Genomic DNA, 26,324 nt, shown 5'->3' with positions numbered 1-26,324 from the left:
TTCTTTAGCGAAATATTCTCCCATCCCTGCAGTACCTATACAATTGACATGTTTTCTTGTTTTATCTTTAGATCCTTAATGGGCTACTGCTAAGTAGGAACCAAATAGTTGAGCATGTGCAAGAGGGGAAAGAAGAGGAGGTTGTAGAAAGATAATTGGAAGTCACCTTTGGGGAGTTAAACGACTTAAGTTCACCTCTTAGAAAAGTTGTGTTTGATTCATTTAGAATGAATGAGAATGCATTTATACTACCTATCACAATCTTGCAAAAAATTTCAAGTCTTTTATCTTTCAAACACCCATCATAGAGTCTCATGGGAGTCTTTTTGTAAAACCCTAATGAATGAATTTGATCCATAGAAATTCACTATCTCTATGGGTTTTAGCCATGTATTCTGCTTCAACCCTGGATCTAACAATCACATTATTCTGTTTTTTTTACTCCTCTATGTAACCAAATTCCTTTTTTTTTACTCCTCTATATAACCAAATTCCCTCCGACCAATAAAAAAGTCAATTATCTTTCTAAAACCGTCTCTTCTTTCCCCTCTTTGCACATGCTCAACTATTTAACCATCTTTGGGATTCGTAACATTAAGATTATCAAAAAATTCTAGTGCAGATAGTAAGAATTTTGATTTTAAAATCTGCCTGCACTTTTACAGTCAGGCTCCATTTAATTATTAGCTTGTTCCATCAATTTGACAGAATGCTTGACCTAATGATATGCGACTTTAGACACCAAGTCTTCGCGCTCTCGCTTAATATATGTTAAAAAAAAATTACTTTAGACTAAAACTGAACTTCCGCTTTCTGACTTTGAGATATTGATTTTTTTGCACGACGATAGAACCATTTATGCAGTCACAGTTGGGGAGGAATTTGATTTTGATTTATATGGTTCCTACTTAACAGTAGCCCATTAAGGATCTAAAGCTAAAACAATAAAACATGTCAATTGTATAGGTACAGCAGGTACGGGAGAAGTATTACGCTAAAGAACTGTATCGGAACAAGCGCTCCACTCAAGTTAAGGAACTGCCGGTCTCTTCTCCAAATGTTCGTAATGGACCACAAAATTATCCTGCAAGAAAATGACACTTCAGAGTTTAATAACTTCAATCAGAGCTTCAGACAAGAAGCCAAATGGTAAGAACTCCGCAGACCTTAAGAATTGTGTCCCATGTGTTGGGATCAAAACAATGGTAGGATCCCCTCTCATATGAATTTGTCTTCACCAGAGGCTCTGTATTTGCAACTCTAGTAAACCATAATCGAAGCTCCCTGTGGTAGAACCATCCCCGTGCATATCTGCAAATTTAATGGCACTTATAAGTTTGTGTTACAATAATTACTTATGATACAACTGACATGAATTTATTACTATACAAGTTCGAGAATGGTTATTTTTAAACAAAAAACATATGGAAGAAATATAATAGTATATGATTCAAGTTAGCTCTATATGTTCTCATGAGAAAAGGAACCATGCTGATTTAATATCTAGAAGGTAATGACCAGTATCCACACTTTCTGCATGAAATGCAGAATATCTATCCAAGAACAGCAATCCCTAATGCTTCCCGCCCACACCATGTGAGAACCAGTTGAGGACCATAGACTTTTTTCTTGAATTCAATGTGTCAGATGAATACGATTTTCCTCTCCTAAGATGCAAATTTAAACTATGCCCATGGAAGTTATCCAATCCAGAGCAAAAACTCTAGAGTGCACATCTTGACAGTGATTTTAAATTTTTAAAAGCAGTATCATTGATGACCAATAAAATGCATCTCTGTATAGAAAAAATTCCTGTTACTTAAGAAAGTAACTTGACTCCCATGTGACAATACCCAAGAAGAGTAAATTAGTCCAGACTAAGAACTCCAGTGGTCTTATTCACCAGAAACCACCATAAACATTTCAGTGCAGCAGTATCTTGGTTCTGTGAGCATGTATAATGGTGTCTACTAAACACACACACACAGAAAAGAGAGACAGAGAGAGAGAGAGAGAGAGAGACAGTACAGTTCGCTGGCAGCATACAACTGTGCTTCATCTTTTGGCATGCTGCGGATGAAACAAGCACATGTTCAACAGGATCAGTCGCCCAGAAGAGAACAACATAATGCAGAATAAATAAATACCAACAATAACAAAAAAGTAAACCTGTAAAAGATGTAAAATAACGTCTCCAACAGGAATTTGGAAAAATACCCTTGCTGCAGATTTGAATGAAGTAAGATCATTAGTTAGAAAAAAAATAGAAGTTATTAAATACAAACAGTGAGAGAGAGATCCATACATGCAGTGCAGGTGGTTGTTTAGCATAATAACACTCCGGCACGACATACTCAAGGTCCCCTTTAGCAGGTCCATCAGACCAAGGAGATCCAAATGTCTTATGAAGGTTGTCAGTAGAGTTCAAATTCAACCCAAGAGTTGTCAAATCAATGCCCAAAGCAAGTGACGTGAGATCAGGATCACTCATTTTTATAACACCCAATAACCCTAGCAGACCAAATCTATCAGGAGAAACGGCTTGAGTGGCTGTCCCCTGGAAAGACTTCAGACTTTGGTCCCTGTATGACTGGCTAGCAGCAGCTGACATCTGCTGTTGCAACCGGAACTGGGGCTGATTCTGATGGTGTTGATACTGCTGAATAAGTTGGTCATAAGATCCAATTCCAGACACTGAACTGGGAGAATTCAGAGGTCTCAGGCCAACATTAGGTCCTCCAGTCTGAACCTCGATGGTGATAACAACAGGACAGAACAATAAAAGAAAAACGTAAGTTGAAGATTTTTAGCACCCTAAGGATGCAGATTCTATATAAAAATTTTGTAAAAAAGAAAGTCAAATTACAAATGACAGAAGCAGCAAACCACTACCGCAGCACCCAACATGGAAATGATAAAATATTTATTTCCTTGACAGTAACAGATGGCAAAATTCAACAAAAGTCATTGAAGGACTTTACCTGTGAATGATAGGCACCATGGGAAGATGGGAATAAATCAGAACCATGCAATTGCATATGATCCTGGCTGTTTACAGGTGAAAAGGAAGCATTGCCAGTACCACTGACTGAAGGAGTATGTTGCTGTTGTTGTTGCTGTTGTTGCTGCTGCTGACGGTGAGATGGGTAAGTCCCTCCTAGACTGAAACCAATGGATCTAGCCATCTGCCCATTTAACAACAGGTATATGCATTTATAAACCAGAGGCTCCAATTTAAAAATTACGATAGATCAAGTACTTGTGACATGTTACTCATATTTTCACACAAAAAAATTCCAGTTAGGGATGCTACAGTTGCTACCCATGCATGACATGAACAGATGCTAACATTGGGAACAATGTCAAATAAGAAACCTACAACTTAGAAGGATAGGAAGGATCACAAGGTAGAGCTTTATCCATTCTCTGTGTTAGTAAAATAAAACGTTTGCACAAGCAATGTAGAGGACGAAATTATATGGGTACTCCCAACATAAGGAGAAATGGAGGGAAATAAGAATTTGCCCATTGGCAAGTTAAACTAGATAACTATTGAAGTGAAATAGCCATTGTTAAGCTTTTAAATATTGAAGGCGAAAAATTGCTGTCACTGCTCCTTGCTTTTATACCTCTTTTGCAAAATTCCTGGAGTGTATCAACTGACAATGTCATTCTTTACGGATGTGTGACCAATCTCGTTAAATTCAGAGATGAAGCCATCTAACCTTGTTGCTTTATCATTTGGTAAAAAATTTATAACCATCTCAACTTCCTCAAGTCTGAAAGGTGCCTATATAATTTCGGCCACTTCAATTGGAACATTAAACCTTTATGTATGCTGATGTGAATCTGTTGGGACGCATCCTGGGTATCAAGTACAGCGAAACAGGCAATGAAATAATTTTTTATTTCCTCTTTTCCAATCTATAGTAACAAAGAAAATTTCATTTCCTCTATGGTGTACTGGGGCAATCATGTGGAAGAATTTAGTGTACTCATCTCCTTCCTTTAACCAATTAGACCCAGCTCACCGTTTCCCATAAACTATTTCTTGAGTAATTATATTTTCATAGTCTTCTCTCAAGAAGTCCTTGACAATACACTCCATTTTGTAAGCGACTTCACTCCTGCCTGACCCAAATCCTGGATTCTTCTTAAAAGGCAATTTTTTTCTGGATGTTGCAAGTGATTCCCCTTTCTTTGCACCAATCTTTTTTTTTCTGTTTCAAGCCCTTAAAATTTCACCAGTTTAAGACTGATGACTACATTTCAAAAAAAAAAAAACTGATGACTTGATGAATCCATTATTTCAACACCAGTCACTGGTTTCCTGTCTCAGGAGTGCAAGTTGGAGAGGCAAATTTCCTGTATGAATGCCATTTTCACCAGGTTTGTTTTATTTCTCTTATAACTGCTCTTTAACACTGTGAAATCAATCCCCTCTCATAATTCCATCATAGTATATTCATTTAGGAATATTGCTTGCGAGTTGCTCCTTTCAATAAGTTCTATTCTTAATCATGGTTACAGTTCGTCATTAATCATGCCCAATGCATCAGCAAAGTTCTTCATTTTACTATCTAAGATTATCTGTCTATTTCTGCATTTCTGCTTTTTTCTTACTTTGAAAATTTTGTCACTGGTTTCCTGTCTCATGACAGCAAGTTGGAGGGCAAGATGTCCCAAGGACAAGGTTTGTAATTCCGTCTATTTACACAGGCAAGTAATCAGTTGATGAGCTTTTGACCTGGAGTTTGTGCACTTCATAAAATGCTTTTCTGCTTCTATTTTCACCTGTAATTCCTCCTTGTATGTTTTGGTTCATAATTTCTAGCATTTTCAACACACATCAGTTGGTGAGCTCTTAACCTGGAGTATGTGACTTGAAAGAGGGTTTTTCTCCTTCTTTCTTAATCTGTAATTCCTCCTTGTATGTTTTGGTGTTCACAATTTCTGTCATTTCTGATTCACATGTTTCCCATTGTATTTGCAAAGTGGCTGGCTTCATGAGGAAGAAAATACAAATGGTGATTTAACTTGAAATAGTTGGCCTCTGCACTGTGGAGACAGCATATTATCTAGTGGAGACTGGTTGACACAGCACATCCCAATGTAGAAGATCTGACTGAAAAAAATACCTAAGGACTAGATATCAATCCAAAATCTTTCACCCAAAAATTACCTGAACATTTAATACACCTTTACCTTATAGAAACCTAAAATCCAGCAACCAACTCCTCACTATCCAATAGACCAACCATCCAAAATTCTATCTCAAAACCCACCCAACTTAAGCCAAACATTACCTGCCACCAATGTGGCAAATCTGGTTCTGTAAATTTCAAATCCTCAAAATGAAAGCACTAGTCCATGAAGATGGGAGTTCAGAAAGGGTAACACTGTTGACTATTAATGACGAGGAGAACGAAGAAAAATAAGATGAAAATCTAGAAGAAGAAACTGAAATAGTTGATGCTTGGGATAATGGCACTAGTTTGGTGAATAGAAGGGTCTTTTATACTCCTAAACAGAAAAAAGTTTGGCTGAGGCGTAACATCTTTCCAATTACATGTTCTCTAGGAGATCATAGAACAAAAGTTATTATTGATTCAGGTAGTTGTGAGAATGTGATTTCACAAAATGTGGTCTCTAAACTAAACTTGAAGACAAAAGTCCACTCACATCCCTACAAACTAAGAATGGCTCAATTATGCTAATGAAGTGCAAGTGTCTTGAAGACGATTAGTTATTTTAACAATTGGAGATAGGTACACCAAGATTATTTGGTGTGATGTTGTCTCCATGGATGCATGTCATCTCCAACTTGGAAGTCCTTGGATTTGACCAAAAATCTACACATAATGGGGACAAGAATATGTATGCTTTCCTTGTTGATGGGCAAAAGCTTACTCTTTCGCTGACAAAATACACTAGACTCCATACCAAACCAAGTCAAGTCTATAGCATGTCTTCATTTGGCAGATTTTGAGCAAGAAATGAAAACTAGTAAAGTAGTTTTTCCTCTCATCTCTACCAAGCATCACTCTATAAAATGGAGATTTCAACTATTCCTAAACATGTCCAATGAGTTCTAGATGAATTCCAAGATGAGTTTCTCTTAGATCTACACTCTAATGAATTCCAACATGTCTCCCATTTTCCACTTGCTCTTACCGATTACCTGTTCTGGATTTGCTTGTGTAGGTTAATTTCTGCACTTCCAACCCTTAGGAAAGAGGTGCCTTAGCAAGACCCTTGTTATGACTCATCGGATATAGGATCGACTATCTTCTCCTTTAGCTAATGGACGTAAGTGTGCTCAATTGCATTACTTCTTCAGATTCTTAGTCGTATCTGTCCTATCTGAATCAGAAAGCGGTTAGTAAAGATCATCAGTCAACAGTATTTGAACGCATATTGGTGCCAAGAAGGATGGAACATAGAGAATGTGCATTGGTTGTAAAGCCATTAATAAGATCAAAGTACAGATTTCCTATACCAAAAATTGAAGACATGTTAAATCAACTCAATAAAGTCGCAATATTCTCTAAGATTGATATCAGAAGTGGCTACCATCAAATAAAAACTCAAACAAGAGAGAGACAATATGAATAGCTTGTGATGCCTTTTGGACTCACAAATGCCCCTCAAGAGTAATGAATTTTTTATTTTGATTTATAGTCATTCATAAGCAGGTTTGTGGTAGTTTATTCTGATAATATTTCAATTATAGTCATGACTTTGGTTATGTACCTATGTCTTCCGCTCCTAACAGGCCGGTCTTTTGGGTAGTATTGGCTAAGTGTATAACATTTGGTATCAGAGCTAGCGCTATGTCGCGATTTTGAATCCCGGAAGGAGAGCTTGGGGAGGGGGCGACCGCACGGAGGGGGTGACCTAGCGGGAGTGGCGACCAGAGTGTGTTCCCGCACCATTGGGCAACCGCTAAGCGGAAGGGGCGACCTGAGTGTGTTCTAGCACCAACGGGCCATCGCTAGAGTGGGTTGTCGCTCGAGTAGGCTATCGCAAGTGGGCCACCGTGGACGTCGGCTCTCACGAGCGTGGTGTGATGTTATGATCCTGGGTTATGTACCTATATCTTCCACTCCTAACAGGCCGGTCTTTTGGGTAGTATTGGCTAGGTGCATAATACTTATCCACAAGCTTGCAGCATCTCAAAGAGGTTTTAGAGACTTTAAATAAGGCAAACTATATGCTGACCTTATAAAGTGCAGCTTAGCTACATCAAGCATCATTTTTTTGGGTTATGAAGTTTCAAAAGAGAATATCAAGCCAGATCCTGCCAAAATTCAAGCAGAGTAGCCAGCACCTTCTTGTGTGTGAGAGGTAAGGTTCTTCTATAGTATAGCGAGTTTTTATCAGAGATTTGTCAAAATTTCAGCACCATCATAGCTCCTATTTCTGATTTGATGAAGGAAGGTTCTTTTGAATGGAATCCACAAGCTCAAGAAGCCTCTGATGCTATCGAGGCACTGCTTACTAGTCACCTTGCTTAGCCCTACCAGATTTTAAACTGATGTTTAAATTTAGTTTGTGATGCGTTTAAGGTAGGAACAAGGGTTGTCCTCAATCAAAAGTCAACACCCATGGGCTTTTCTAGTGCTGAGTGGAGTTACACATAGCTATCCTACCTATTATCTTAGTGTTATGCTATTCAACGGCTTTGATGTTTTGGAGGCATTACTACTTGTGTTTTATGCCATTATGGAGACTTTTGATGTTTGGGAGGCACTATTGCTTTTGAGTTTTATGCCAATACAAAGACTTTGATGCTGTGGAGGCACTATTGGATACCCAAGGAGCTCGTGTTGTACTCTTACCAAGAGGCACTAAAGCACTTCAATGGGCAACAAAAGCTGAATCCAAGACAAGCCAAATGGATGAACTTTCTTCAAGAACTCACTATTTTTCTTAAGCGTAAATAAGGTTTGCCAAACAAGGTTGTTGATGCATTGAGTAGAAGGTATGTGCTTCTATATTCTGTGAGAACTGATGTTCTTGGATTTGAGATAACTCAACAGCAACTTGCAGAAGATGATCATTTTAAAAAGATCCTAGAATAAGTACACAATAGTAAAAATGTAGTTATCTTGAGGTGGATGTATACTTATTCAAAGGGAATTGTTTATGTATTCCCAACACTTCACTTCAACAACTTATCTTACAAGAAGCTCACAAAGCAAGACACTTCGGTAAGATAAGAACATAGCATTGATTCGTGAAAGATTTTTCTAACCTATTCTAGATTGGGATATTGGATACTATTTTCAAACGTGTCGTGTACATCAGACAATAAAAGGATCTTCTACAAATGCAGGATTACTTAAACTTCTTCCTATTCCTATTGTCAAAAGGAAAATAAGAGCTACTTTAAAAAAAAAAAAGGAAAATTAGAGAGTATAGAGAAAGAAATTGAAGGAGAGAAGAGAAGAGAAGAGTTTGAGGGGAGAGAGCTTTGAGAAGACTCTTGTTGAGGGTCGTGCTCGACCCCCTCATCTCTTTTTTTTTTTTTTTTTGAGAATGAGTATCATAAATCTTTTTTTTGTTTGTACTTATCTTCCCCATCTCTTCATCTCTTTTATTAAGTGAAAAAGACAAAGTTACTACATTGCCCATACACACTTCTAAGGGCTAATTTTTAATTCAGCATTTCTGAGGTGAACCATCAAGCGGAAATCACTTTACAAGAAGGATGTGTGAGTTTGGACCCCTCAACTATCCTAAAGTGAGATAACAAGATCTCACTTTATTAGAAAGGATATTTGAATCAGGACCTCTCAGCACTTCTGGGGTGGGATACTGAAACTCACTAAACAAAGATACTTAAATCTAAATCCTTCACAATTTCCAACGGGGAATAAGTGTTTAAAGTGAGGAATCTGAATTTAGACCCCAGCGGCAGAACATCTATTGTGCTAGAAATATTTTGGAAATATTTTGGACCTCATGTTATTTTATAGGTGTGAATCAGGCCTTTGGTTCAATGGTCACATAGGTTATAAGAAAGGTGTGTGCATATATACTCAACATTTAAACAAAACAATGTTATCTTATAGGTGGAGATAGACCCCTAAGAATCTCAAGAAGGGGCAATCTGTACCTCTTGACCGAACAGAAACAGGAGACTCCAGTAGACAACTGATTCAGAGTAAAATTGGCATCAGCAAGACATCAGCATGAGCATACAAGGCTCCACCCAAACCCCTCAATATATCTAAGCTAGAAAATTCTATGGACTTTTGGATCGAAGAATATTGTCCCTGACCATCAGTGGATTCTAGACCTCATTTGGACAACTTGTAAGAGTACAATCATATTCAATGACCGTATCCTACAAATTTTAAGTGTAAGAAGAAATCATTCTTAACTGATGGTTTCCAAGAGAATCTACTTGTTGAAAAGTTTTCTTGACTCATAAATGATAGAATCTTTCCCAGCCGAAATTAATGTGAGACCATCCTCCACTACTACTCTTACTCTCAGACAGCTTTTCCTGAGACATAAAGCAAAATCTATAGCCACAACATGGTGGGACCTTTTAGCCACCAAGAAGTTTTATGTTAACTGAGCAGGCTCGTGCTTGCTTAGCACCGGCTGTTCTGCTAGATTTAATTGATATTCTTAAAAACTTCAAAATGAAAATAATCCTAAGCAGCAAGTGAAGCAAAACTCACAGGGAAATGCTGCGACTGCATCATAGGCACAGTATTGTCGTGAATATGTTGATCCTTCTGATGCATATCCATTGAAAAATCAGTACTACCACCTGGAAAAGAAATACATAAGTGAAAAAAAATTGATTATTCTCATCCATCCAGAATAAAAAAAGTGAAGAGATATCTTACAACGAGAGTTTAGATATATATAACTGCATCAACACACATGGTTATGTCTAACAAACAGGTGCACTAAGAGTTCAGACTATAAAACCAATTACTAAGATAACTCAATAGATCTAACTGCTAATAGAATCCCAATAATAAACAAAAAACTATAGATAAACAATTAGTTACCACTAAGGCATAACATGAATATAAGGTCACAGAAATTAGGGTAAGATTCGGAGAATAGGGTGTTCAACTAAGATGATTCATAGATAAAACTGCTAATATAATCCCTCGAAACAGTTTAAGGAAAGACCCCCATGCCATAGGATGGAAGCATCTCAAGTTAGTTACTACACGAGTAAAGCTGGAAAGAAAATTATGTTAACATAGAATATGAATGTGTTAGGCAGGTTTTAAATATTTCTGGAAGAAGTTTGGCCAAATCCCTAAACCCTAAACTATCTCCAAATAATATTTTCCTTTTTTTCTTTCAATATTATCATCACAAAACCAATAACAATGGGCAAAGTGCAAAGGTTGCACGTTCAACATGCAAATAAGAGCAAACAAGAAAGAAATGCCTCCATAGTCAATCCTACAAACTTCTTCATGGTTTCTTCACCTTGGCAAATAAATCAATCTCGTTCAGAGATATCTTAACTGAATCTCAAATGTATATGTTCTTTTTCTATAAAGCAATCTCATACCAAAATGACAAAAAATTCTACCTTGCTAACATGCAGCAGGTGAAGTAAGACAAATGCAGCTAGAAAAATTAATTAAGACCAATATGCATCCACCCAACAACAGCAAGTGAATATTAGAGTGTTTCTACTATCCACAATCCAATAACCATTTAAAAAAAAAAGTAATCCAAGAAGAACAAATCCCAGCATAAATGCCAGGTAATGTGTAACAGCACTGTGTAAAGTGTTTCATCATCTACCAATACGAAATAATACACAAAAATAAAAAGAAAAAGAAAAGGAGACAAGACAAAATCACCTTTAAACCCAGGCAAAGCTGGAAAATCCTCATTTTGGATGCTGAATTCTTGGCTCTGCTGGACTATAGAACTAACACCAACACTTTGCTTTCGCAGAGAACCTACAAACCAGTTAGGCATGGCAACATATAAAGTGTGAAGCGCACGGCATAATGAAACACTTTTTTCATGAAACGAAAAAATGTAATTACTGGTTTCGAGCTGACCTAATTGTCCTTGTGGCCCTCCAGCTGAACTAGGGCGTCCAGTCAACTGGGGAAAATCATTGATGTCAAAAGGAGAATTATCACTGGAATTCACATCATTCAGTATTCCCATGGAATTCAATGAATTATTCGCTGCTTGGACCTGGCTTTGTGACAGTGGTCCTCCTGATGATGAATATGAATTTCCAAGCACTGAAAGAATCTGTGGTGCTGCAAAATACCAAGAATATCAGCTCCCATCAGACAAGCATGCTCATATACCTCCCTCATGAAGAAGACATGTTTTGATATCTTTTTCCCATGCTGATTAATTTTTTTCTCCATTTTTTATGTGTCAAGTACTAGAGATCTATTAAGTGGTTTACATGTCAGGTATAATTTAGTCAGATTAGTTACAGGATTTTAAAATATTAAAAAAGGCAAACCTAGAAAAGGTTTAACTTTCTGATATTGACTATAGGGAATCTCATTGATATATTGTCAAACTCAGGGCTTTTTTAAAGTTGGTGGAGATCTAGTCACGTTTTTTTTTTTTTTTTTTGGAAAAGGATGTACATATTAACAAAGAATTACAAAGAACTCAGGAGCATATCCCTGACAACAAGAGATTGAAAGGATGCTCCCAACTTGGCAAGCACATCTGCTACCAAGTTAGCAGATCTCGGAATGTGAGACCAAATACAAGAAAATTGAGAGGCAATTTCAAGAATTTCCCGAACAGAATCCCAATGGCATCACAGGGGGAAGGATGCATATTCACACCAACCAATTACCACCTTTGAGTCCCCTTCAATGTGAAGAGGACCACTATAATTGTCTCTGAAAATGCGGAGCCCATTCAAAAGACCTTGGAACTCAGCCGTCGTTGAGTAAACAATGCCTAACGGACCAACATACGACAGGCACTGATTGCCGTAAGAATCCAAGATAACACTCCCAAAGCCAGCAATTCCAGGATTGCCAAGAGAAGAACCATCAAAATTTTACTTACGGAAACCATGCTCTGGGGGGGGTCCATTCCTGCATGACTGGGATTTTGGTTCCATACCGCATCTTTGCAATATTACTCCAATTATCGTTGATAGATGAACCAGCAGAGGAGGAGAAAGGCTTCTTAGTAGGAAGCCACGTTGAGATCTAGCCCGACACACGATCAACGACCCTTACCGCGGAATCTCTTCTAGCATCAAAACGCCTGTGGTTACACTCATTCCAAAACCCCCACGTAATGAAACCAGTGCAAGCGGATATCATAAGCTTTCTAAGCCCAAGAAGGGGATAACCGAAGAGCATCTTGCTAAAAGAAATCAGATCAGTTGGCATACAGAATTGCAACCCAGTCTTACAGAGGATGAAAGTCGACACAGTCCACGAGAAAGAGCATTGGAGCAAGATGTGATTGGCTGTTTCGACCTCAGAGTTGTAGAGAGGGCAAAGAGGATCAATAGCTGGGTGTCCTCTTCTTCTAAGCACATCTGCCGTGAGTATCTTTTCTAGGTAAGCGCTCCATATGAAGAATTTTATCTTTGGCGGGGCATAAAGACGCCATGAAAAGAAAATCTCATGATCCCTTTGATTTAATTGCCAACCATTGATAAAACTGTAAGCTGAGGGCACGAAAAAATATCTGCTTTTATCAGGCCACCAAATCATCTTGTCAACATCTAAAGGCCTCAATCTAAAGGATTGCATACATTCCAACAACCTACTCGCCTCCAAAGCCTCAATATCAGAGAGACCCCTTCTAGGTGCAAGTTCAAACCATCTCCCTCAAAAGCATCTAAAACCAATATCTCCCTTCACAAAGATAGGAGGAAAAGGTTCCTGAATGCTGACTGTAAAGGCTCCTGTCCCGTCCACCAATCCTCCCAAAACTTTAAAGATCTGTCATTATCAACATAGAATTTGATGGCTAAAGAAATTTTGGGAATAAGTAAATATAATGATCTCCAAATTGTAGATAAACATCTTCGATTGCCTTCAGAAGTCCACCAAGGAGAAGGACAGCCAAGTTTAACAGATACAATTTCCTTCCAAAGATTTGAAGAAACATTGTTGAACTTCCAAATCCATTTTAAGAGCATAGCTTGATTCATATCCTTCGATTTCCGAATCCCTAAACCTCCCATATTTTTTGGCAAACAAACTTCCTCTCATTTGACCAAATGGTACTTAAAAGTATCACTCGATCCTCACCATAGAAATCTTCTTTTTAACTTATCCATGGCATTACAAACCGAGACGGGGCACAACATAAAAGACAAAGCATAATTAGGGATGCCTGCAATACAAGACTTCAGGAGAATGAGTCTACCTGCTTTGCATAGAAATCGGCTCTTCTAATTGCTAGATGGGTCTCCAATTTTTCCATCACAGGGTTTCAAAGACTTTGGTTTATGCGGCCATTGAAGAGGGGGAGACCAAGGTAGGTTGATGGGATGCTAGAGGTTTTACATCCGAAGATGTTCGCCAGCTCTTCTAGTAACTTAGGGCTGACGTTGAAACCCATGAGGGAAGTTTTCCCCCAATTAACTTTCTGCAACGAGGCTAGTTCAAATAGTCCCAAGACAGCTTTAATCCTTCTAGCGCCTTCCATATTACCGATCCCAAAAATGATGGTATCATCCGCATATTAAAGAATGGGGATATTAAAAGCCTGATGGGGGCTGGTAGGGGGGACCCGCCCAAGATTCATTGTCGAGTAAAACATAGAGGAGAGGAATTCCGCTAAAATGTTGAAAAGAGGCGAGGAGAGCAGGTCTCCCTGTCTAATCCCCCTTGTTCTTTTGAAATATCCGCATACAAAGCCATTAAGGTTGAGAGATTAGGAAGCCGAACTCACATAACTCTTAATCCAGAATCTCTAATCACGTGGAAGAGCAAACAGTGATTTTTATTTTTATTTTGAATATTCAGTAAACAGCAAGTTTGGTTGTAGAAGTTTTTTTTACATTGATTTTATTAACACAGGGACAGAGATAAAAAATTTAAGAAAATGATTAACCCCCCAAAATAGTACAACCAAAAAACTAAAGAAGCAGACTGCCCGATGGCTGGCACCCTCTTTAGCAAGAGAATCTGCAACTGGATTAGCAGAACTGAGCATGTAGTTCCAAGAATCAGCGAAACTTTGAGCTTCAGTCCCAAACCTGAGTGTGTAGAGTTTGGTTTTCAATTACAGCTACGAAAATGAAATCTCACAACAAGTTGATGAGCATACATTTAGGAGGTATTACTTTATAGGATCTTAGGATGTCTACAAAGATCACCACTCAATGTGCTTCATCTGAGGATCAGGACAGAGATATTTTACCAACACTTAGTTTCGCTTTGAGTTCCAAAAAGAAAAAACAAAAACAAAAAGCTAAATCTAGTTAAACGCTATTGTATGTTGAAATAAATTGGGCCAACTAAATATTTTATGTTCCAACATGAGGGAGAATGCAGTTTTACCATGTTATAAAGGTCAAGGGTAATTAGCTGGATTACTTACAGGCGCTTTCTTTTTAGTTCAGAAATTATGGTTTCAGTGTATGTTTCTACTCTTTTACTACATATTAGAAAGAGACGGGGAATAGAGGTGCATGACTCTTATCTTGATTGAACTCTGTTATTCTCTTTTTTCCTCATATTCTTCCTCCTTTTTTCAACTACTACAAGTCTTTCATGTGATTTCATCTTTGTCAATATTATCCTCCCTTTTGGCCTGATTGTCAGGTCTTACTATTTCATTTTCTTAATATGAGGTTGTATAGCTTTTTGTTCGATCCAATACTGTTTGTGCCTTGCCTAGTGAAGTTCCCTTTTTCTCTTCTTCCCCATTTGTTTCTTGTATCTCTTCTTGATTTTCTTACTAGTACCTCTTCTCGATATTAATAAAATTCTTCCAAAAAATATTAATAAAATTCATCATAAAAAACCTATTTCCATGTACCAAGTTTTATTAAAATGCTCATTAAATGATTTGACCAAGTAACCCTCAATATACAAAGAAATAAATGAATGCACAGTAATAAAGAGAAGGCAAGAGAAAGAAAAGTGAAACCATAAGCTTCTAGTTGATTCATTCCTTCAAAACCAGTGTTCAACATTACAATCTTTGCAAAATTTCATCAGAAAATTTTAACCATAGGATTTGAAAAACTCCATTTCTAACTTAAAATGCCAGTGCTACCACATCCACTTCTTTCTTTATACATCTTAGTTACTCCTGTACAACATACATTATAGAGTAAAGCAGGAGTAGACATTTTTGAATTTCCAGAACATATCAGGTTGTCAAAAAAACCAATATGTCTGAGACATTGGCATTACATAACATCTGAGCATACTAGTATGAATATTACCGTAAGAGAGACATTATATCGGGTGTATCATCTCCTCCCTCCCCCCACCACCCCAACAAAAAGAAAAATACAAAAGCATATCACCTGATACGTGTTCCATGGAGTGAAACGTCTATAAGTTATGACCAATGCATTTTGCATCATATCAAATAAGTACAATCAGAAAATATTATGACCTCAATACAAACTCTATTAAGATGATCACTATGACAACCATGCAGAATAGGACCAATTACCTTGTTGAAGCACACCACTCATTAGTCTACCAGGTCCCTGAACAGTAATATTTCCTGAGCCATTATTAGCAGACATATTTACACGTGAAGCAAGTCCTGGCATTGAAAAACCACCTCCAGAGTTTAAGTTCCTCCCGACATTGCCACCTCCACCAACAATGCTTCCCACAGAACTCGTCATTCGAGGTCCTGCATTCCCCAATATTGGAGATACACCCAACCCTGGAACAGCATTCCAGCTAAGAAAAAATACAACACTTTGGCGAGTAAGCGTGGGGGTGGCAGAGGAAGTTGTGCACTTTGACAAGATGTGAGAAATTAAATTCAGAATAACTCTCACATTTATCCAACTGGCGTGAAGTGCTTAGAAAAAAGTTGACCACCAATACTAACTATTTGTCTAATGATTAGAATGGCATTCCAACCTCAAAGTGTCAGAATCTCATTCCATCAGAACTCCCTGCCACCTCCTCCACTTGCTCCATATAATCAAGTGCCAGACTACAAACAAAGTTTATACCTCTATTTGCAACCCCAGAATGTCCGTGAGAGCTGCCATGAGATATCTGTAGCAATAAGAAAGCAAAACAAAAAACAAAAATGATGAAGTTTTTATTTAAGGGAATTAAAAAACATTTTTAATAGTAAAAAATATACAAGAAAAACAAAGTGCTAGTAAACAAATAAATACTATCACATCATGGAGTTTGGCCCACACCAGAAGTAAAACCTTCAACAAAAAAATAAAGTACCAATGTTGGCGTTTGCCAGTTTCCACTTGCAAGAAATAATTAGTGCATAATGAGAAAATTGTAGGCTTCCTCAAGTTAAACAGAAAATAATTCAAAAAATTCAGTGATTCGAACTTCAGAGGAAACTGGCAGTCTATTGCTGGGATGTCTCTACCCTCTCGCCCCCCTACTATGGCTACATGGGTCCCCCCCTCCACCTAGGTACACAAAACTCAATTTTGATAGAAGTGCTCTTGGCTGCCTTGGTCCAGCTGGTTTCGGTGGTGTTATCCACAATGGAAATGGCAATCTCCTCTTCGCATATGCAGGTCCCCTTGGCAACTCAGATTCTATTATTGCAGAACTTTCTAGTCTTTTGCACGGGCTCAAAATCTTCTCTAGCCACCTCTCTAGTCCCCTTTTTATTGAAGGCGATTCAAAAGTGGTCATCAATTGGTGTGCTAACCATGGTCAACCCCTGTGGAGTCATTGGGATATGTTCAATGAAATTTGTAATTTATTTTCTTGTTTAAACTGTAAATGGAACCACATTCTGCGCTCTGCTAATCACCTGGCAGATTCTCAGGCTAAAGAGGGTATTTCTCTCCAACAGTTTGTTGTGGAGTCAGGCCCCCAAAGCTAGGTTTGTATTTTCCTCCCCTTATCAAAAAAAAAAAAAAAAAAAAATACATTTGTAAAGACATGACTCTCCCTATACACATATGTTAGGCCTACCAAGAGAAAGATTGACTAGCTTGACTTAAACTCGAGATTACATGGTTGAAACAGGACTAACAGCTAATAACATCCACCAGATAACAAGCTTAGTAGCATCGCAAACTAAGCATCTATAACCAAATTTTAGAACACTAAACCAGGAAACCAGAAGAACCAACAACCAGCAAATAAAACAAAGTGCTGACAGCAGCTAATTATGCTCCTACCTGCTATTGAGATAATAGAAGCAAGAAAATAAGATACAGCAGGGAACCTGCTATTGGGATAATAGAAGCAAGAAAATAAGATACAGCAGGGAACACCGCCTAAAAAGCAAGAGTTAATAGTTGTTGTCTGTAGAAGTAGAAAATTGAGAAGAAGGATAAAGGAGAAAGGAGAAGAAAGAGAAAGGAGAAGAGAGAGATAAGACAGCACAGAAGATGAATGAAGAGTGCAGCTAATTACCAGCACTCATTAGCGAGAGGACTTGACCTCTCTCCTATTTTATAGTCACTTAAGTGAAATATGACAAGCAGCATATTGATACCCCTCTACATTTAAATCTCTATAACTTCCTAATACATCTCAAAATCAAGAAAATTGAAACACATATCTTCTATACACATACGAGCTTACAGCTAACTTAGAGGGACAATCTGACAAGTGTGAAATGACCAAAATATCGTTCTTCATATATTTTAACACTCTCCCTCAAGATAGAGCATATATATCTAGAAGCCTCAGCTTGTTACAAAAATTCTCAAACTCATGCTTGCCTAGAGCCTTAGTAAAATGTCACCAACCTGATCAACAGAACTAACATATAGAGTGACTACTGCACCTCTCATCAAAACATCATGAATGAAATGACAATTGACCTCAACATGTTTGGTTCTTTCATTAAATACTAGATTACTAGCAATGAAAAATAGAAGCTTGGTAATCACAATACATTGCCATAGCACCCTTGGCAAAAAAAACTCTAGCAACACTAACCTTACCCACAGAATTTCACCAACTATATGGGGCATTGCTTGGCATTCTGCTCCTGCATTAGAATGGACTATAACACTTTGTTTGTTGCTCTTCCAACTAATCAACTTCCCTCCAACAAATACGCAATAATCTGGAGGTAGACTTTCTATCCAACTTGGATGTTGCATAATCAGCATCCGAATGGCCCCCAATCCACAAATGACCGTGTAATTTATATGATAAACCTTTACTCAATGCACCCTTCAAATATCTCACTATTCTATGCGCTGCCATAAGTGCATCTTCCTTGGATGCTCCATGAATTGACTAACTACTGTTGAGATGTCAAGTCAGGTACTTGTGGTATAAATAAGCTTACCAAATAACCTTCCATACACGGTCTTATCTTTTGAGTTCAGCACTATCATCATCATGAAGATTATGATTCACTTCCTTGGGCGCTACTCCAATTTCAAAAACAAAAAAAGTCTTGCTCCCAACAAACCATATACTCATGGCATATCCTTGACATACTTTCTTTGTGTTAAGAAGACTCTTATTTTACTTCTTGCCACTTCTATTCCTAAAAAGCATTTAAGGGATCCCAAGTCTTTGGTTTGAAAATGTTTGACAAAATATGCTTGTACCTCTTCGATGCCCATTGTATCACTTCTTAACAACACTAAGTCATCCACATACACAATTAACACCAGAACTCCATACAACTTCTGCAAAACAAATAATGAATAGTCACAGTGCCTTCTAGTAATGTCCAAAAACATAATCACTCCACTAAACTTATCAAACCATGCTTTAGGGTTTTGGTTGAGGCCATAAATGGCCTTGTACAACCAACACATTGTCCCTCTCTGCCCCTCAGCAACATACTCAGGAGATTGCTCCAATACACTTCTTCTTCCAAATCCCCATACAAAAAGGCATTTTTTATGTCCAATTGAAACGAGAGCCAGCTCTTAGTAATAACTACTGAAATCAAAGTGCAAACAATGTCAATCAAGCTACAGGTGAAAACGTTTCAGAAACATCTGCATAATATATTTGGGTATATTCCTTACCCACCCAATCATCTGTATATTTCAAAATATACACCCAACGACAACCTACAATGACAACATCAGCAGGTGGATCACATAATGTCTAGGTTCCCTTTTCAAGCAATGCCTCCATCTTCATATCCATGGCCTACTTCCACTGAGGAAACACAAGAGCTCAACTTTGATAGCAATGCACATAGTAACTCTCCGATCTGCTGACTACGGGATCCCATGATCATGAATGCAAGATGAACCCCCTCATATGCAGGACCTCTAGGCTTAGCTGATTCTCACTACGCTGAAAACCACTCTCCTTCATGATATCTGCATCAGTAGTGAGTGGTTCAGCATCCCCCTGACTGTTGACAGAGACTCATCATCCGTGATTAGTGGGTGCAAAACATAGCTGAGGAAAGTGGTGGCTGCTTCCTCAAATGGAGGAAATATTTGACTAGTCTCAGCATTTTTTTATCTCACACTCCAAGATCGGCTAATAAAATGGCTAATATGTTATCGTATGAATTCATAGCCGTTTAAGTGGGGAAGGGCATTTTTGTAATTTTCTATTGCTTATCACTTACAGGGCTTTATTTCCCAAGCTGCTCGGGACGGAACAGGGATCGAGTGAACGATCGAGCCTCCGTCTCTCCTCGAGCTTCCCCGCTGTGTAATATAGATTTTCCAATATTTTGACATGGTATCAAAGCGGGGTTCATAGTCTTCGACATTTTCGATGCTTTCGGTGCACGTTCTTGGCTTTGTCTGAGTTCATTGGGGCTTCGTTGGATTTCAGTGTTTGGATTTCCGTCCAAAGAGGTTTCCGTGGGTTTTACATTCTTTTGGGGTTCCGTTGGCAGAGAGGTTGGGGCTTCATTGGATCTCAGACATTTGTTTTTTGTCCGGTCGGGGCGACTTGCTGCAGGTACTCGACGGATTTGAAGCCTCCAGCTAGGGCAAAGTGCGTCTGGTTTTGAAGTGAAATTGCTGGGTTGGGTTTGCGCTTGCCAGTGGCCTAGCTTGTTGTTCCAAGCTTCAGTTTGTTGTTTCCTGGGTCCTGAGTTGCAGAGTTCGCCTTTCCGTGAAACGTTTTAGGATTTTGCTGCTTTCGGTTCAAGGTGCTGGATATTGGCATAACTTTCCAGCTGCTGGTTATCCAGAAGAGTTGGTGGGTACACAGAAACATTCTCATTTTAATTTCACTTTAATTTAGTGACATAAATGGTAATGATAAATTAAGGCAGTGCTGACAGCTTGGTTTGGTGTTTTTGAAGAGCACATAATTTTCCATTTTCGGTTACCATTGGCAGAGAGGTAGTGGCTTCGTTAGATTTTCGTTGGATTTTGTAGTTGCCGTTTGGATTTTATCATGTCATCTGAAAGGTTAGATTCGTTTCACGGGTAAAAATTATACTGCCTGGGAATTTCAATTTCGTTTATTTGTTATGGGAAAAGAGTTATGGGGACATTTAGATGGGAGTGACCCCGCACCTCGAGAGGCCGAGGCTTTGTCCAAGTGGAAAGTCAAGGATGCTAGGGTCATAACCTGGATCCTTGGCTCTATTGAGCCTCACTTTGTTCTCAATCTGAGACCTTACAAAAATGCCCTTCCCCACTTAAACAGCTATGAATAGTGTTGCTAGATAGGGATCCTCCCACTTGGAAAATGTTATTCATCAGTAAAAGTTGGATTCAGATGCTGATGTTTTCAAATTTGTTGTATTTTCTTCTGGTTCTCTTAAATTGTCTGTGTCCTTTATGTCTGTCCTTCCTGTTGGGGGACACTCTTATGTATTTTCTCTCTTGCTTAGTAAAAATCTCATTTGCTTTACAAAAGGAACAAAAAAGAAAAGAAAAAAACTTGGACAACAACTTACTTGAGAGAGGGCTACAGGAATATTATTTGATGCAAATCGCCCACCAGAAAGGTTTCCAGCAGGCTGCTGGACTGCACTTGAAGGCATGCCTCCCATTGCTGAGTTTCGTGATGAAAGAGAGGCAAGCAAGTTTGGAACAGTGAAGCTCCCATGAATGTTATGCAACCCTTGTAAGGTTCCTATTAATTGACACAAAAGAAAAGGCAGTATATATATTACATGATGTAATAGGAAAAAATCAACATTCCAAAAGAAAAGGATAAATAGTTTTTCTTACAGATGGAAAAATAGTTTTTTCTTCCAGAGCAGGGTTTTCCACTTTCAATTTATTTAAGAGGATTAAGATTTAAGCTTGTTCATTGGAGCTTCTTCAATAGTAGGGTTAAAGGTGTTAAAAGAAACTTTGGAAGAGAGCAAAATACTGCCTTCTTTAAAAAAAATACATAAATAATAAAAGCCCCAACGTAGTATTTTCTTTTTCAATGGCAATTCTTCTCCTCCAATGTCTCATTGTAAGACCATCTCTTCAGAAACAACAAATGCCATGATATTGCATCAAATATTTTCACTATTAAAGTAACAATATTTATATTGCTATTTAGAGTGTATTTCTTTCTTGAAAATTTAATTTACACCATAAGAATTTGTGATTATAACCCTGCTCTCTTTTTTTTTCTTTTTTAATAGCTTAACCCTACTCTTTAGATACCATCATTTTTCCTCATTTTGGGAAAGAACTGAACTTACCCACTGAGTCTTTGACTTGAAAAAAGAAACCTTTAGAAAATAAAAAATCATAATTGCCTTACCTGAATGATGAAAAACTGGGGTAGTTGCTGATTGAGCAGAAAATGAAGCTCCAAAGGGCCGGCCTGAGGAGTCTAAAAGATTCGAAGTTGACCCATTAAGTGTTGACTACAACCAAAGGAGTTACAGTTCAGCATGACCTTGAAAGAAGAGAAAAAAAAAAACATGGCATCTAGGTTTTGGGAAATCAAAACAAATGTGATTCAGAATACTCATTCATGATTTTGTTAAGGCAAAAAAGAAAAAGAAAAAAAACCATTTGAGCTAAATAAATGTACAGCTAACATGGCTTCAAAGTTAAAGAGGTATGTTTATATGTATCTTCAAATTATGATGGGGTCAAATGTGAAGTAAACTAGCTTACGACTCTTATAAATGTTTACCCAATTGGACCTTCCAGTACATTCCTTAATGCAAATCTTCTCCGTGTTTTCAGGAAAAATACAAATATCCACACACAAAGAAAAGTAAGAGGGAGGGAGGGATCCGTCCACAACAAAAAGTTGACAGGAGATACCTTCCTTTGCCAAAGAATCAACAATACTAGATGCCCTTAAAAATATGCTTCTAGGAGACCACTAAGAGTAACAAGAGTCCATGGTTTCTTCATAAAACTGCTCTGGTCTCCCCAAAGGCTAAGAGTTACCCGTCAGCCAACTGATCACACTAGCCGAGTCACCTAAAACAATCAAAAGGCCCTGAAGAAGTGCTATAGAAAAACTTTAATCCCATTGAGGAGGGCTCTAATTTATGCTACTGTGGGATCAAACCAGCCAATTGGCCCTAAATAGAAAAGAAGACCAACTGCATCATGGTTACGGATTACTCCAACACCAGCAGGTAAATGATTGCTTTTTTTAAAAGTGTGCCTCAAATTTTATTAAGAGAATATTTCAAAAAAAATTATTAAGAGAAAAGCATGCATAGGGCAACCCCAACAGAGCCAGGAAGGGCCCACAGAGATTACGAGGAAAATAAAAATGAAAATTACAATGAAATAACAACTCAATCACATTGAATAACCATTTCATGAAGAGACGTTCCCTCTCTAGCAAGACTGACAGCAGATGCATTACCTGACCTAGAGGTGTGAGACCAAGTAATAAATAGGCACACACATGCTCAGAGACTTCGGTTCATTTGGGCAGCAATCTCCATGGGGCCTTTAGCCATTTTGCACCAGCTAATTACAATAAAGAATCTCCATCGACAACTAGGAGGAGAACAAAGTCTTCTAAGCAATGCAAATTCCATGTAGTAAGGCATGAGTCTCAGCAGCAAGGAAGCCAGCCTGTCTGAGCAGTCCAGCATAGGAAAGGATAGTTTTGCCCTTGTGATGACAAAAGGTGCCCTGAACCCAGTAAGCCCAGGGCTGCCACAAGCACTTCCATCAACATTCAATTGAATTTGTGCTACCATCAAAGTTAGGTTTGAGCCATCCCACTTCAAGAGGAATCTACGGGGAATGGAAGGGACTGTGATGGGGACTGAAATTGGAAATAGTCCTCCAATATTTCCTAGTAATGGAGTTCAGACAAGGGGAAAGAGTTTTGAGCACTTTTGATCCATCGAAGAATGTCACAGAAAATTCCCTGAATGATGCCCCCATGAAATAAGAGATACTGTTCAAAATGTGGCCATTCCTTTCCTTCCAAAGATGCCAAAAAACAGCAACAATAACAAGTTTCAAAAGAATTCTCCCAAGCTCAGAAAGAGACCAACAGAACCATAGAGAGTAGCTAACGACAACAGCCCAGACAGAAAAGGAAAGGGGGGCCACAACAGCACATAATCACATGATATATTCACTGATGTGCTTAAATCACAGAAGTAACCCATAGTTACAAAATAAAACTCTTTGGTGGTAGAAGTGTTTAGACTCCAGAGTACAAGCTAAACTAGAACAACAGCTCCAACTAGTAAATTGACATATTCCCTTTCTCTAATTTTTTTTTCCCTAAATCAAAATTCCCATCAAACTGGTTTTCCAAGGGTAATCTAAGTCATACAACAGCTCCTTTTTCTGAAAATATTTCAAAGTCTTTCCGGCCCTACAAAAATGGAGTGAAACAACCAGGAACGTTTTTGGGTTTCAGGTAATGTTTTGTAGGTATCATGTAATGTTCTTTGTGCTGATTTTGGTTAATTTGCTACCTTCCTTAATGTAAGTGCTAGCATGGAACCATCTGCCAGTGTGATGTTCCTATTTCCATCTTAACTCTCCCTGAGTCTACCAAAACCAATTTCCATTGCTGTTCCACATTTAAGTAGTTTTTCAAAACATAACCAAAGCCTCCTGCCAGTAGTCAAGTGAGAATGGTAACTGCATCACTTGGATCATTGAGTTTCTTTATGTGGAGGCAAGTGCTGCAGGAATTAGTAGAAATAAAATTTGGGGAGTAACTTTTCAAAAAAAAATTGGGAGTAGGTTTCAGTTCAAGGCTTTTGGGACCAGGATTTTATTCATATAAGACAAATTAGATGCTTCAGGGCATAATAGAAATATGAGGGCCTGTTTGGCATATGTATGCACACAATTGGTTGGGGAGACGGAAGGGGTGAAAGAAGTACAGGCATCAACACTCCCTTAAAAAATAAATTAACAAATTCTTCTAATTGGAAAATTAATGGTGCTTTAACCCCTGATATTTATGCAGAAGGTCTTTTTTTTACTATGTAAAGGCAGCAAACACCAGTTCTTCTTAAACTATAACATAATAGATAACTATGTGACACATTAGATGCGCATAGCACAGGCATGTCCAAGCAATAAATGCAAGAATTAAGTCAAGTAACCTCCAATTTATGCAAATAACTAATTCAAAGACATGATTGCATTCAGCTAACATGTGCGACAATATTATAGATAACTTTGTTAGTAAAAAAATTAACAAGAGAACTCTCTAAACAGAATACTAACTATATCATTGAAAGGTCACAAGAAAAGGGGCATACATTAAGCAGCCCAGACATGGCCAGAAGGGTCTATAAAGAACTCCAATCCTTCTAGATTATGTCTTGCCAAAAGATATTACAGGTAGAAAGAACAGTCAGTTGATCAGATCCTTCAGATTTGGTAGTAAAGCAGTTTCACCTCACCATGATCTGAAAAAATGAAGAAGTTGAATCAAGTAAGAGACACAGAAAGCAAGGTTAAAATTCTCCTAAGCTTCATTAAGATAATATATAAAGAACACACAAAGTAAAGCACAAAAACAACACTTGCTTATCCATCCATAGAAACAAAACGCATCACTAAATCTATGCATGTGCTAAATTAAACCAGGCAGATGCAGATTTATGTAGCAAACAAATGCAAACCAGGATTGTTACACAAATAACAATAGATAAAAATGTTAACTAGTAAGAAATTTTGAAAAATTACGAGCATGAAGGTTTTAAGAGTTGAAAAGCACTGTGAAAATACAATTTCCCTAACACGGTGAGAAACATAAATCATTTTAGAAAAGAAAGAAGCAAAGAACAAAAAGAACAAGGGAAAAAAAAAGGAAGAGAAATCTAAGGGAAAAAAGACACAGAAAAAACTATCTAGTGCATTTCATAAAAAAAAAAAAATTCTAGTAGGGCAAGGAATGTAGAAACTAGTAAACAAGGATGTCCGTATACAGGAAGAACACAATCATTTTTTCTTTTTCTTGAAAATTGGTTGGTGACCTCGATAATAATTATAGAGCAAGAATAGTGATACATAAAATATAGCATCTTAGATATATACTTCTAGGATGACTACGGATTGTAACCAGGATCTTTCTCCTCCCCATTTGCACTGAAAGTCTGGACTCACCTATTGGCCTCTCTAAACAAAGATTTTGGACTCACCTATTGGCCTCACAAATCATCACGTATTCAATCCCTCCCTTTGAAAAGGTAAACCAGTTCAAGCCGATAAATAAAGAAACACTTTCGAGTGAACCAAGGTCAAACCCTAGTAATGAAATCCCGTTACGATTATAAACCTATAAAAAAGATCCACGTAAACCAAATCGATAACATCGATAGATCCACCAAAAATAAACAGAATATGTGAACAGATAAACGATTAAAAGACCTATCTAAGTCGCGAGAAAAGCGAACTCATCCTGATAATTGAAAAGAAAAATAAACAGGAGCACCAGGGACAGCAAGAAAAGTAACCTACCCATGCGCCATGGAAGAAAGAAAAAAAGAAGGCAATCAGATCAAATAGCGGGAAAAGTGAACTCATCCCAATAACTGAAAAGAAAAATAAATAGGAGCACCATGTACAGCAAGAAAAGTAACCTACCCGTGCGCCATGGAAGAAAAGAAATAGAAGGCAGTCAGATCAAGCATCGAGCAGTAATGTTTATGCAATTTCACGAGTGCAACTGTGAGACAGCTCGTTGTCGACGACTTACGTTTATGCAACGACCGGATCCACAGTCGGTCGGCCCGTCCGACTACAGTCGCATTTAAAAAAAAACAAATAAATAACACAAAATAAATTAACACATTAACAATAATCTATATATCTTACTAATTAT

At 37.9% G+C, this 26,324-nt stretch overlaps 1 protein-coding gene and 1 non-coding gene across 4 annotated transcripts; one reads left to right on the top strand and one right to left on the bottom strand.

Moving 5' to 3' along the window:
* Window positions 1-870: 870 nt before the first annotated feature.
* LOC137936311 (probable NOT transcription complex subunit VIP2) lies at window positions 871-26,180 on the bottom strand. 3 transcript variants are annotated; one of them, XM_068780896.1, is made up of 15 exons: window positions 26,087-26,180; window positions 24,757-24,906; window positions 21,804-21,909; window positions 20,995-21,173; window positions 16,163-16,208; window positions 15,643-15,864; window positions 11,061-11,270; window positions 10,854-10,955; window positions 9,696-9,787; window positions 2,982-3,185; window positions 2,306-2,743; window positions 2,170-2,222; window positions 2,029-2,070; window positions 1,167-1,311; window positions 871-1,084 (listed from the first exon to the last, which is right to left on the bottom strand). In XM_068780896.1, the coding sequence occupies exons 2-15, from the start codon at window positions 24,772-24,774 to the stop codon at window positions 1,031-1,033; spliced, it is 1,911 nt and encodes a 636-aa protein (XP_068636997.1). In that variant the 5' UTR covers window positions 24,775-24,906; window positions 26,087-26,180; the 3' UTR covers window positions 871-1,030. The 3 variants fall into 3 exon arrangements, with proteins under 3 accessions (XP_068636997.1, XP_068636999.1, XP_068636998.1); XM_068780898.1 differs by having other exon boundaries at window positions 15,643-15,831; XM_068780897.1 differs by lacking the exon at window positions 26,087-26,180 and adding an exon at window positions 25,961-26,051.
* LOC137937895 (small nucleolar RNA snoR35) lies at window positions 21,804-21,881 on the top strand. Its single transcript, XR_011109683.1, has one exon. It is a non-coding gene; the product is annotated as a small nucleolar RNA snoR35 (small nucleolar RNA).
* Window positions 26,181-26,324: the final 144 nt, after the last annotated feature.

Source organism: Aristolochia californica, unplaced genomic scaffold (genome assembly GCF_029961685.1).
Source record: "Aristolochia californica isolate CCGP_79_NKW_82.1479 unplaced genomic scaffold, dmAriCali1.0.hap1 SCAF_7, whole genome shotgun sequence".
In the NCBI taxonomy this organism is placed as follows: Eukaryota; Viridiplantae; Streptophyta; class Magnoliopsida; order Piperales; family Aristolochiaceae; genus Aristolochia; species Aristolochia californica.
Note: the sequence above shows the minus strand (reverse complement) of the source record. Positions and strands in the feature narration are given on the sequence as shown.